The following is a 13,271-nucleotide window of genomic DNA, read 5'->3' as shown; positions in this document are numbered from 1 at the left end:
TGTTCCGACCCCCGTCCTGGAACAAGTCCGTCTTCCTGCTTCCCTCGGCAGCCAAAGGGGCCCTTCTTCTTCTTCTTCTTTTTTTTAAATATTTATTTATTTATTTTTAGAGAGAGAAGGGAGGGAGATAGAGAGAGAGAGAGAGAGAGAGAGAGAAACATCGGTGTGCAGTTGCTGGGGGCTGTGGCCTGCAACCCAGGCATGTGCCCTGGCTGGGAATCGAACCTGCGACACTTTGGTTCGCCGAAGAGACCCTTGTAAGAAGGAAAACCGGGTTCGTGCAAGGCCCGCGCCTCCGCCCCGGCCTTCCCCTTGGGCCTCCGCCCTCCAGGGGCGGCCCGGCAGGATCTCTGCTTTGGCCTTTAGACGCCCCAGCGCCTCTGCTGCGAACACGCTTCCCGCCCTGGACCCCGCGGGCCCGGGTCCCTTCACTGCAGTCTCTGTCCTCGACCACAGCGACAGCGACCTTCCCGCCCGCTCGCCCAGCACTCTCCACCCCTCCCGCCCTTTTTAGAAAGCGTGTCTCCGTCCCACCGCGGGATGCTGCGGTGGGTGTCGCTGTGCTTGCGCGTCCCCGGCGCACTGTGCGCGCTGCACCGTGAGTGCCGAGGGGCGGGGCTTCGGGTGGGATCCCCGGCGTCTACAGAACACACACACACACGCACTCGTGGTAGTGGTGGGTGGGTTCATCGGAGTTACACAACAGCGTGAACCACGAGGCCCCTCTGACCCTATCCCCTCCCCGCTGGCTCCGCTCCGCGGCCTCGGGCTCAGAGCGCCCGCTCCGCTTTGCTGCGGACGCGCTGACCGCGGAGCAATTCCGCTCCAGGCTGGAGTGTCCCAGGAACAGCCCCTCGCCCCGAAGTGCCTCTCCCAGGAGGCAGGGGACAGTCGCACTGCTCCCCGGAGAGCGGCAGGAACCTCCCGACCCGACTCACATCCACGGGGGTCAGCAGACCGATGAGCACAGTCTCCCTCCACCCCCTAAGGGCGCCCGGATGCCCGGGGGCCCATGGCCTCCGGCCCCTCCCACTTCCCCTCCCCCTCCCCCAAGAGAAGGCGAACTCTGCACTTTCCGAGGATGGATTTGAGGCACCGCGAGGCCTCCCATCTTCTCGGTCGGCGCCTTCCCGGTAGAAAATCCTTCCCTTATCCCGAACCCCGACGTTCGGAGCGTTGGCCTTCCAGAGTCTCGGGCACGCGGGCTTGGGTCTGGTAACAGGCGCACGGAGGTCGGCGCGGGTGCAAGCACAGGCCCCCGAGCCTCCTCTGAAGACAGCAGTGGGGAACGCTGATGCCCCGCCCTCCCCGGCTGGAGGTCTCTGTCTCCGCGGTCTAAGGCCCAGCGCGGAGGTGGCGGCTGCCCGGTCCTCCGGGTGATTCCCTCTACACTGTCATCGCACCTCACCTCCGAGGCGCTGCTGATGACTCTCCGCCTACTCCGCGGGGATACCTGGAGGCCAAGGAGGGGCCTGAGACCGAGGCTTCTGAGCTGCTCCTTGGGGGTGCGATGACCCCGCGGGCAGGCGTAGGCGCCTTGGGCCAGAGAAACAGCAAGGGGCTGGCCAGTCCTCCCTGGGACCCCAGGCGCCTCTGGCGTGGCCTCCCCCGTCCCATCCTCAGCGCCCGCCACCCCTCCATTCCACTGCAGCGCCAGGCCTTGCACTCGCTAGGGCCCGGCCTCGTGACCTGCAGGGGTCCCCAGCCTGGAGTCAGAGGAGCCGGGCGGAGGGGGGGGGGGGGGGGGGGGGGGAGCCAGCCAAGCCTGCAGGCAGCTCCCTGCTGTCACCATTAAACATGCGTCCAGACATCACCCTGAGTCCCCTGGGCAGGGAGGGGGGTCCCCCCACGGAGAAGCACAGCTGTGGGCAAGTCACCTAATGTTTTGGTCTCTGCGCTGTCCTCTGTGCGTGTGGGTCCCAAACCCACCACCCGATGCCTCGGGGCGGACGACACTCCAGAGGCAGAGTGTGGGTGTGTCCCCAGGCCTCCGGAAGAGTCCGTGCACAGCACCAGGGCCAGGGCCAGGCCCGAGCCTAGGGCGGGGATGCAGCAGGTGCTCGCTCAGGGGAGCGGCTTCTGGCTATTGCTGCCGCGATGGCCTGCGTCCCACTGGGCGGCGGTCCTGGCCTGGCCGGGCAGCTCAGGGCTGGCGTGTTCTGGGGCTGGAGGAGCAGCTCCCGTGCTGTCTGGAGCCTCTCTCCCTGGCGGGGTGGCCGGAGCCGGCTCAGCTGGGGACGGGCCCCGCAGAGCAGGCACACCGGGTCGCCCCTCCGCCCTCGGTGACCAGCTCCTTCGGCCTGCGCGGGACTTCCCGGTTTTGGCCCTCGAAGTCCCACACTCTGGCACATCTTTCCGATGTAAGCGGCCGTCGCCCCGGGCTGCCCTGGCCCGGGCTCCACAGCCTTCCCCTGGCATGGAGCTGGGCGGCCGGGCTCCCGGCCACCAGGCACTCTGGCTGGGCTCACCTCGGGTGACACCAGGTGGGTGACCTCCTTTGGGCCTGGAGCAGAAATAGAACAGGCAGCTGCGAGCCAGCACCCAGCGGCCCTGCCGGCGGACTGGGAGAGCTGTGGAAAATTCTGCAGCTGTGCGCCTCCACGGGGGGGGGGGGGCAGGGGTGCCCTGAGGGACGCCCCGGCCCACCGTCCTCCTGCTTTCCCACGGGCCAAGGACAGCGAAGGCTGGGGAGGCGCCGACCCCAGAGACCCCCTGACTTGGTGAGCGGGGGTGACAACCTGCAGCCTCCACGCCCCCTCCCCCCGGTGGCCTGCGTGTCGGTGGTCCTTGCACTGCCCGGCAAGACGTGGTGGGCTCCCACTTTGCTCTGTGCCGCCTGGAGTCGGGGGCCCAGACCCCGAATATGGGGTCTGCACGCTCACGGCCCCTCCCTGGGGGCTGGTGGGCATCACACCGCTGCCGTGAGCTGGCCTCTGCCTGTCCGTCCACGCGGGGCTCTGGCCTCCAGGACACTCGGACAGCTGGGGCGGGCGAGAACCCCAGCTGGGGGCCCAAGAGGTGGTGCGGTCTTTCTTGGGACTGCCCCTCCGACTTCGGCCCCTGTGGCCACCGCGACACCCAGGAACCAGGGGTTAGACGAGAGCGTGGGAGAGGCCACCCTTCCTCCTTCCAAGGGGCTGCCCTCTCCAGCTGCGCTGCTCCCTCTGCCCTCTGCCCTTTGTCCTTTTGGGAGGCTGCTGCTTGTCACGAGGGGGGCGTCAGGATGGGCTAGTGGGGGCGTCGGGGGCTGGGGCCGAGTGCAGCCCGGCCTCCACCATGTGTCTCTGGTGTCTGGGCCCCGGCTGCCCACCCACAAAGTCGGGTGCCGGGAGAGGACCCCGAGGTGCCTGCGGGCCTGGCGTGCGAAGGCCCCGGGCGTGTTCCTGGCCCGGACACGCGCCTGTTTTCTCTGTACAGGCGGGGACTTCTCGGTGGGCAGCAGGAAGGGAGGGCCGGGTCTCCGGGTGCCCACAGTTTGCGCTGTGTCCTGCTTACACTCTGCGGACAAAACAACCACCCTCTCGGGAGCCCGCTTCCCCTTCCAGGAAGGAGACAGGCCGGAGCCAGCAGGACCTGGAGTGGGAGCGTGGACACAGGCACGCAGGAGGCTACCGCAGCACGCTCCTCTGCCAGGCCGTCCTGCCGCCCCCGCGGCACGTGGCCCGAGCCGGGCGTGCCGGGCCTGCGGCCAGCCGGGCTCAGAGTTCCCGGTGAGGGGCAGGCCCAGCGGTGGCTGGGGAGGAGCGGCGGGTGGTGCAGTGTGGTGTGCGGTGCGTGCCGCGAGTGGGAGGGGCTTCAGCGTTGTGGAAAGTGATTCCTGGGGACGCAGAGGACCCACTGTGTGCTGAGAGCCCATCCAGGCAGGCCCGGGCCAGTCTCGGGGTGCAGGGTGGGGAGAAGCTACTGGAGTCCAGTGCAGCGTCGCCCCGGCCCCCGGACTATCCGAGGCACCAGGCCCCGCGGCTGGCACCCAGCGGGCGTCCCTTCGAGGCCCCGCCCCTGAGTTTTCTCGTGGAGCTCTAGCAGAGCCTCGGGGGCACACGGGGTGGGGAGGGGGCTGGGCGGGGCCCGGGCCACACAGAGTTGGGGCCACCCAACCGCAGCCAGCTGTCGGGCTGCACCCGGTGTCCCAGGCTCACAGAGGCTGATGTGACGCCCATGACTCGGGGGACGGCAGGGCCGGAGGGGGTGAGAGCTCTGGGAACCTCAGGCTGTGGGTCCTGGGCACTCAGCACGGGGTGGGGGGTTGGGGGGGCGCTAGGCCTTGGGCTCTGGCCCCGTAGGCTTAGACCTTGTCCTGTATGGAGGGGAACAGCGCCCAGTTCCTTTCTGGTTTCTCCGAGCCCTTCGGCCCTGGACACGCCGCCCGCCAGCAGCCTGCAGTGTGGTGACTCACGGCCTCTGGGATCCGGAGGCGCGACCCAGGCTGCGTGCAGAGCTGGCCGCCGCTGGCTGGGCACTGGGCGTGGCGCAGGCAGGCAGCCGTGGGAGGGAGCGTCTGGGGTCAGCGGCTGACAGGAGCGACCGAGGAAAGGAGGAAACGGGCAGGGCAGGGGGGCAGGGCGGCAGGGCGGCAGGTGCGCAACACCCTTGGCCTTGGCCGGAGCCCAAGGTTCTCTGAGGCAGGGACGCAGGCACGCAGGCAGGGACAGGGACGCAGGGCCAAGCCCAGTCCTGACAGCTCCAGGAAGGAGCCCCAGGCTGAGGGCGTCCGTCAACAGCTCGCCTGGGTTTGGAAAGAGAGAGGGCTCTCAGTCTCCCCTTCTCGCCCCTCCCGCCCCTCCTGACCCTCTGCCCCTCCCCCTCCCTCCCCCTCTGCCCCTCCGTCCCACCCCCCCATGGCCCACCTTCTTCCCTCGATCTGAAGATCCAGGTGAGGGGCCCAGGGTGGGGTCAGGCCCCGTTTCACAGATGGGCAAGGTGAGGCCCACAGCGGGGCTGGGAGTTGCTCGGGCTGTTACCCCCTTCCGTGTCCTCCGGGGCCACCGCCTGCGCCAGGCCTCCCCAGTGGGGACACTGCCGGCCTGGACGCCGGGGTGGACAAAGTGCCCGGCCCAGCTGGCAGCGGAGCTGGGGGCAGGTCCAGGAGGCGTGGACGGGGTCCGGCCCTCGGGGGCCGGGACAGGGTGGCCCAGGCCCTCCACGCCTCCATTCCCTCCGGGGGGACGCGTGTGCCCCGCCTGCCGCTCCTGACCGAGGAGCCCCGCGTGGGCCGGTGAGCTGGGTGGGAGGTTGCTGTCCGCTGGACACCCCGTGGCCGGCGAGCTGCAGGGACGTGTGGACTCTGGCCCGGAGCCCTGCAGGGGGGGCGCTGCCAGCCCTGCCGGCCGGAGGGGCTGGCGTCAGCACCGGGGGCCCCTCTCTGCCCACCGTGGCTGGCCTGGGCGTCCTCCCCTGCTGGCTGCCGCCCTCACACACTGCTCAGCGGTCAAGGCAGCGTCCAGGCCTGGCCCTCTGGCTGCCCCACGCCAGGGGTGCAGAGCGGGCCACTGGACCCGGTAGCCCTGGATCCTTTGGGTGCAGGCATTGAGGGCCTCTGCCCGGGCACCCCACTTCAGGCACAGATACACTCCCTCCGACCCTGCAGCAGCCTAATCTCTTCCTTAGGTCTCGTCGGCGGATCCCGGGCCTCGGGCGGCCCCAATCTCCGCTTCACCGGGCGCCATCTAGAGGCGGATGGTGAGCACTGCAGGGAGGGAACTCACCTCCAAGTGGAGCCGCCTCTGTCCCGGGGTCCGGAGTCCTGTAGGTGGGTGTGGGCCGAGGGACAGGGGCGGGGCGTGCACAGACACGCTGTGATGGTGAGCGGGGACAGGCACTGCTACTTACTCTGGGCAGCAAGACACCAAGCAGCAACGAACAGCCATCTCGCCAGGGTCCTCCGACATTGCTGTGCACGTCCACCAGTAAGGAAACTCGACACACACACACACACATACACACACCCCACCAGGTCCACACTCGTTTGTTTTTCTCAAAGGTTTCATTTATTTATTTGTAGAGAGAAGGGAAGGGAGGGAGAAAGAGAGGGAGAGAAGTATCAACGCATGGTTGCCTCTTGAGCGCCCCCTACTGGGGACCTGGCCTGCAACCCAGGCCTGTGCCCTGACTGGGAATTGAACCGGTGACCCTTTGGTTTGCAGGCTGGCACTCAGTCCACTGAGCCACGCCAGCCAGGGCCACGTTTGTTTATAAATGACCCTCGGCTGCTGTTTCGTAGCGTTGTCTGACGTGCCCCCCGCTGACCCCCTCTGAGGACGCCCAGGATCGGCCCCGTGACCTCCTGGGCAGGAGGTGCCTGTCCCTAGGAGTGGTGGGCCTCCGTGCAGTGCGGGGGGCCGCTGGGCTGAGCGCTGGGTCTAGGGTCTCCAAAGCCATCCTCCCCGCCTTCTGTCTTGTCTCCTGCTGCCCCGCCCCCACACACACAGCAGGGAAGCCGGCCCCCAGCCCTCCCAGGCCTGTGTCCTGTGGCTCCTGCTGTGCGGAGCTTTGGGAAGCAAAACGCTCACCACCCTGGCTGTGGGCAGGGGAGGCTGCAGCCCTGGCGGCAGCTGGCAGCCGTGTTGCGACTAGGAGGAAAGACAGCCTGAAGGCCCACTGCCGGAGGCTCGGGCCGCGCGGCCCAGGGCCCGGCCTCTTTCTGGTTGGCGTGTGGCTCGCTGAGCCCTTTCTTTCAGAAAAGCCTTCGACCTTGAAGGTTTCCGTTTAACGAGTGTACGCCGACGTGCGCTGGGTTTGCCTTTCCTGGGGCTACCGACAGCCCGGCTCGTGCAGAATTGAGTGCCGGAAGGGGATGTGGAATAGCGGGAAGGATGGGATTGTGGAGGGGGGGACCCCGGTCCCTCGTGGGGGGAAACGGAGAGCCTTCGCTCTATGTCAGGAATTACCGTGGTCGGCGGAATCGCGGCCCGAGAGCTCCACGCCCCACCCCGGCGGATGTTACCGGGTCTGGCAGCAGGGAGCTTGTAGGTGAAGGGCCCTGGCGTGGGGTGCACTCCTACCCCGGGGGGCGGGCCCTCGCTGGAGGGTCCCGGGAGGAGTCAGAGTGAGGGGGCCAGCGCGATGCATGAGGCAGCGGCTGGAGCCTGGTGCTCTGAAGACGGGGGGTGGGCGGCCCACGGGGGCTGGCGAGCCCGGGAGGCAGGCTCTCCCGGGAGCTGCTGGAGGGACACAGCTGGGCCACCCCCGGGAAGCTGACTTTGGACTTGGACTTCCAGAGCGGTAAGAAAGTGCTTCGGGTTGTTCCAGCCACTTAGTTTGGGGTCATCTGCCACAGCAGCATTCGGAGACGAACGCCACCTCATGTCGCCTCTTTACTAGGGGCCCCGGCCGCGAGCCTGCAGGACCCGGAGGCTCAGGGTGGAGCTTCGGAACCCGAGGCGTGGTGGCTGGCTCACCGAGGTCCTGCTGCCGACGCTGAGACCCCGTAAGCCTGACACGGGCCCATCTAGACGCAGAGAAGCCACAAAACACCGCTGTCCTGGGACCCGAATGAGGGGAAGCAAGCCCTCACCAAAAGCTACGGCTCCGGGAGCCCCGCAGCAGGGCGCAGTCTGCAGCCTGAGTCCGGAATCCGGGGTTCGCCTCCCGGAGCTGTTCCCGTCCTCACCCGAGAAACCGAGGGCGGAGGGGACGTTAAGTCGGAACGGCACGCTCGTTGCTAGGAGACAGACATTTCTGGTTTGAGTCCTACCCCCTTGTTCAGGTTTGCGCCCCGGGCTCCCAGCCCGCGGCGCTGGCCGGAAACACGCGGGCTGACTCTTGCTCCGGGGTCAGGGTCGGCTGTGTGGCTGGAGGGATCCCGGGCCGGGGCGACGGCAGCTCAGCCTCACTCCTTGCCCTGAGTCCATAGATACAATGAGTCACAGCGAGCAACCGGGCCCGAGACGGTACCGTTCCCTCCAGCCCGTCACAGCCACGGTCAGTTGTCCTCCGTGAGCTCTTCCTACTTCCGCCGTCTCGGTCCCGCTCGACCTCACGCGTCGGTTCCCACAGTCCCTGGAACAGAGCTGGGGGGAACCCCCGCCCCCGCAGTCCCCGCTGCTGCCCGTAGGGGAGCCCCAGGCTGTTAGCAGCTGACTCCATCTCGGAGGGTTTCTGGGAGGGCCTTGGGGCTGGGATCAGATCCTAGGGGACTCCCCGAGGCTGTTAGGAAGGGGTCCCCCAGGACCCACCGAGGCTGGGTCAGAGGCCTCTGGAGATTCCTGAGGTCATGTAAGGACAGGATCCCTGGGAAAGTTCATGAGGCTAAGCCTCAGAGGATCCCCAAGGATCTACTGAGGGGGCGGAGGAAGTCACCAAAGATCCCCTGAGATCACTCCTGGGAGGAAGTCCCTGGAGAGGGTAGGGTCTGTGGCTGTGACAAAAGGGGACCCCAGAGAGCCCCTGTGGTGGTCACCCATGTCCCACTCAGGGAGCCCACCGAGCCGGGCGTGGAGGCGGAAGATGGCATGGTCCCATCGGCAGATTCTCTCCAGATCTGTGTGCAGACAGATGCCGTCGAAGGGAAGCCAGGGAAATGTGGCAGGTGCCTGTTCCTGGACCAAAGGGCTGGTTCGCCCACTCGCATCAAAGCCCAACTTGCCGCCGAGAAGGTAAAGGTGTATTTAAGAGGGTGGTGCCAACCGGAGACACAGGTGGGCTGGGGCTCTGCCCCGAAGGCTCCTAGGGGCCAGATGGACACGGAAAAACCATTAGTCACAGCGACCCGTGGGGGCGGGGCACCAGCTCCCCTGATTGGCTGGGGCCGTGGGGCAAAGCAGCTGATCCCTGTGTCAGGTCCGGATGTCGGTGCCATCTGTCCGGTTTCCTGAGGGCGTGGCGGCAGGGCTGTCCCCTTTCACGGGACACAGCTGAGGCTCAGATGTTACACTGAGTTTGACCGAAGCTGTTTCCGCGGCCGCTGTTTCCGCGGCCACCAGCCCCAAGGCTTTGTTCCTGGGGCTGTTTGCGGCTCACCAGAACCCCACTGTCCGAGCAACGGGCTCCCCGAGGAAGGCAGTGGACGTGCTGTGGGGGTGGGGGGGAGGCGGCAGGGGAGCCCAGTAGGGGACGAGGCCAGCTTGACTCCGCAGGACAGCAAGGAGAAAAGGTCACGCTAAAGAAGTGGAGTTTCTGCGCCGCCGACACCCAGGGAGGGGCACAGGGAGCTGGGTAAGGCTCGCTGTTGCAGTCAGGGTGAAGGCTCGGGGTCATGAGCGTGGTCCAGGGCAGCGTCCACCGGGGGGCAGCTGGCGGGCGACCCGCCGTGCAGAGTGTCCAGGGCAGTGCAGGGCACGAGGCAGGCCCTCCGTCGGTGTCACGCACCAGCACGGCATGGGGTGGGGGGAGGCCGGGGAGACTTGAACTAGAGAGCGTAACCAAGTCCTTCTTTGAAAAGAGACCCGTCCGAGAGGTGCCTCGGAGCCCCAGAAGGTTCTGCCGCGGACCCAGCCGGACGGGCCGGTCCCCGACGCCTCAGTCTCTACGACAGGGCTGAAGAAGTTTAATGCAAACTGTATACTGAACCATGTTTGGTGGCCCCGTTAAAAAGAAAAGGTTAAAAGACGTGCAAATAATTTTAGCAATATGCTTTACTGAGCCGAATGTGCCGAACACAGTGCTTCAACGTGTCATCGGTATAAAAAGCGATACTTGCATGTTCTTTTTTGGGTGCCGAGCCTTTGACATCCTCTGCTGGCACGCACCGCACGTACGCGCACGGCCCTGCACGGGCGGGGAGTCCTCACGTCTCAGGCGCCCCTGCTGCTCAGCTGATGTCGGGCCTGACCCCACTCCCCCTTCCCTCAAGCAGGCGGCGGACAGAGCCTCCACCACCGCCCGCAGCGTCGCCCGGCCCTCGGGTCGGGACCCCTGTCCCTATGAAGACCCCGCCGGCCACTGCACTTCCTCCGCCGTGCCGCCGGGCGGCGCCCTTTCATAGCGTTGGGAGTCCGCTCCGGCCTCTCGCACGGCTTGGACGGAGGCGGGACTTCCGGGTGCGCGGAGGCACAACTTCCGGAGGGAGGCGGAAGAGCCTCTAGGCTCTACGCTGGAGCGTCCCGGGACGGCTGAGGGGGTCCCCTGGGGCACGGGACAGAGCCGCGGGGGCGGTCCGGCAGCACTCGGGGTGTCAGGGCCGTCGGTCTGAGGGATGCGGAGGAGCCATGGCCAGCGACGGGGCCAGGAAGCAGTTCTGGAAGCGCAGCAACAGCAAGGTCCCGGGCAGGTAGGTGGGACGGGGCGCTCCAGGTCGGGGTCAGGGGTCAGGGGTCAGGTGGGGCGACGGCGGGCTGGGCTGCGGGTCCAGCCGGGGCCTGGGGCGGGCTGGCTTGGTCTCCGAGGACGCTGCTCGGGGGTGGGAGGGGACTGGGGTCGGAGCGTGGGGTCTGGGGCGTGACAGCGGCCCCTCGGTCGGAGCGAGGCTGGAAGGCGGGGGCGCAGCGGCCGGCGAGTCGGTCCCGAGCCTCCGCGGGCTCTTCCGCGCTTCCCGGGGCGCCCGGGGTTGGGGGCGGGGAGCGGTGCTGGAAGGCACCGACTCGGTGGAGCCGCGGAGTCTGGCGGAGTCGGGATCGGCTTGTGCCCGGGGCGTGGTCGTTCTGACCCACTTGACTGGCCTGGTCCCCGTGTCCGCCGCCGCCGCCTTGCCCGGAGGAAGGAAGGCCGGCCGTGGGAGGCTCCCCTGAGTTTCCGAGTCCCCCCTTCTGGCCTCCAGACCCACTGCTATCTTGATCGGCAGCAGGAAGCAAATAAAAATAGAATAAAACAAAACAAGAAACAAGTGCCCGCGGCGACCTGGGTGCCGCTGGACGCCGTGCAGCTCCAAAGTCCTCGTCCGATCGCCGTGTCACCGAACCCGCCCGGCCGGCCGCGGCCCTGGGGGAGGCGGGGACGGAGCCCGGCGGAGCCTCTCGGGGTGGAGCCAGCTGCTGGTGGAAACAGAGGGGCCCTGAGCGGACTCCCCGATTTCTGGACACAGACTGTTCTCCTTAGAAACTTCAGTCTGCGATGCCGAGTGTTACGGACGGCGGCATCCCAGCACAGTTAAGTGCAGGCAGGGTCACTCAGGAGCACAGCCCCGTAGGGAGCCCCGCCGCTCCGTTGCGGAACTGTAAGCGGGTCACTGTCCGGGCAGGAGCGGCGAGTGTGCCGCGTGAGGTGGGATGCGCAGGGGGGAGTGGCTGTCAGCTCAGACGCAGTGGCTTTGGGGGCGGGGTCGCCCTCTTTCCGGCTGTAGGACTGCACTCGATTGAAGAACAGGAAGACCTTCCAATCAAACCAGGGCTGGGGTGCAGGGAGCCGTGGGAGTTCAGGAGTGGCAGAGACCGGGAGGTCCGAGTGGCAGCAGTGACCAGCGCTCCAGAGCAAGGACTTGGGAGCAGGTGCCGCGGGGCACTGGGACTTGTGTGCTGGTTTTGGGTCTCCAGGTTCAGTTCTGCCTGGGTCTAAAGAAACCGCTTCCTAGCGGCTGGTAGAGAGGCACGGGTAGCCGCGGTCCTGTGTGTGGCTGTGACGGTGGATGGACCTTTGGGTCGGCGACTGTGTCTCTTGGTGATTTCTCTTTGGCTTGAGTTCAGTCCTGTGCTCCCCAGATTCAAGGACCCATGTGTGTGACCCTGTTTGGAAAAGGGGTCTTTGCAGATGTGATCAGGCTAGGATGGGGTCACACTGGGTTAGGGCGGGCCCTGGTCCAATGACTGGTGTCCCTTTTTTTTTTTTTAAGATCTTATTATTTATTTTTAGACAGAGGGGGAGGGAGAAAGAGAGGGAGAGAAACATCCTCGTGTGGTTGCCTCTCATGCGCCCCCTGCTGGGGACCTGGCCCACAACCCAGGTTTGTGCCCTGAGTGGGAATCGAACCAGCGACCCTTTGATTCGCAGGCTGGTGCTCAGTCCAGAGTCACACCAGCCTGGGCAGCTGGTGTCCTGATAAGAAGAGGAGAGTTTGGACACAGACACACAGGCCTGGGACGATGGCCTTGGAAGGCGGGGGGCGGAGACTGGAGTGGCACCTTTTCTGGGAACCCGTGAACGCCACAGGAGGCAAGGCAGCGGGGACAGCAGCAGGCCCGGGGGGCCTCTGTGTGACGAGGTGGCCGGCCTGTCGTGCCCTTCCGGGGTGACTGGCGGGGATGTCATTGTCCAGCTGGACGTGGACAGTAGGTGTGAGGCGCGGTGTTTGGGGCGTGCACCCGGCAGCGGGAGGTGGTGCGCGTGCGGCCGATGCCGGCGGTGGGGGCAGTGGTGCCGCCCCCTAGTGGGGGGGTGGCAGGCTTGAGGTCTCGGATCTGGGGGTGGTGGTCAGAGGAGGCCCCCCCGCAGGCTGCAAGGACCGGGAGCGGAAGGGGGTTCAGCAGTGAAGGGGTGCGGGAAGCCGGGTGTGGGGCTGGTGGCAGCTGCTGCCATGCTGGCGGGGTTGTGCTCCTCCGCGTTAAATTCAGAGCCACCCTTCGCTCGTGCGGGTTTTCTAGGTTTTCTGCAGTGAACTCCTTGCTCCTTCACGAGGCGTGACTAGCAGGCGGCGCGGCGCTGCGAGGGTTCCGGGTGCCCGGCGCAGGGATTCGCTGTCGTGGAGCGGCAGCGGCTGCCGCCACGCGTGGCTGCAAACTCGCTTTTCTCGCGACGGGAACTTACACGAGATTTACCGTCGGCGGCGTCCCAGCACGCTGCACAGGGTCATCCGCTGCAGTCGCCGTCTGCACGCTGCCCCTCGGGCTCACTGTGTCCCCACCCGTCCCCCACCCACTTCCCTGCCCCGGGCTGCTGGTGGCCGCCAGCCCGCTCTCCGTGTCCGTGTCCGTGCGTGCCCACGGGGCTTTTCTGTGTGAGGAAAAGGCTCACTGTGAACGTGCTCATGCCCGAGTCATGTGTGGAGGGATGGCCATGGTCAGCTGGCCTTGTGGCTCGGCAATCGCCTGCGTCTCTGCGGGCCCAGGGGCCGTGAGCACTGTGACGGGCAGCCCGGCCCGTCCTCCTTCCGGGGGGCCAGTGCTCAGGGCGCACCGCGCCGCTGGGACCTCCAGGGACCGGCTTGGGGCCTGAGGGGCCGCCTGTTTCTGCGGCGGCTCCGTGGGGCGGACTGCGCCACGGGCGGCGTGGCGTGGCACTATCCGCTGCGTGGCGGTGGTGCTGCAGACGCCCACTCCGGAGCTGCAGTTACTGTCCTGGGAACGTGCACTTCTCCGCGCACAGTGCACCGGCCCCGGGACTCACCTGCCCTGATGCCCGTAGCCGAGGCTCAGCCGTGGCTCCTCTGGGCCACAGTCCGTCACGTGACCCTGTCCCATTCATTG

The 13,271-nt window shown here is 67.0% G+C and overlaps 1 protein-coding gene across 3 annotated transcripts in view; it reads left to right on the top strand.

Moving 5' to 3' along the window:
• TBC1D22A (TBC1 domain family member 22A) overlaps nucleotides 1–13,271 on the top strand; it is a 78,787-nt gene that overhangs the window by 3,796 nt on the left and 61,720 nt on the right. For 2 of the 3 annotated variants that reach the window (XM_045834918.1, XM_045834920.1), the window contains exon 1: nucleotides 9,983–10,207. The exons of the other annotated variant lie outside the window; for it this stretch is intronic. In XM_045834918.1, the coding sequence (XP_045690874.1) occupies nucleotides 10,146–10,207 (62 nt within the window). In that variant the 5' untranslated portion in view covers nucleotides 9,983–10,145. Of the gene's footprint in view, nucleotides 1–9,982; nucleotides 10,208–13,271 lie in introns of those variants that run through there. 3 annotated transcript variants of the gene reach the window in all.

Source organism: Phyllostomus hastatus, unplaced genomic scaffold (assembly GCF_019186645.2).
Source record: "Phyllostomus hastatus isolate PE091 unplaced genomic scaffold, TTU_PhHast_1.1 phas_contig_198, whole genome shotgun sequence".
NCBI lineage: Eukaryota > Metazoa > Chordata > Mammalia > Chiroptera > Phyllostomidae > Phyllostomus > Phyllostomus hastatus.
Note: the sequence above shows the minus strand (reverse complement) of the source record. Positions and strands in the feature narration are given on the sequence as shown.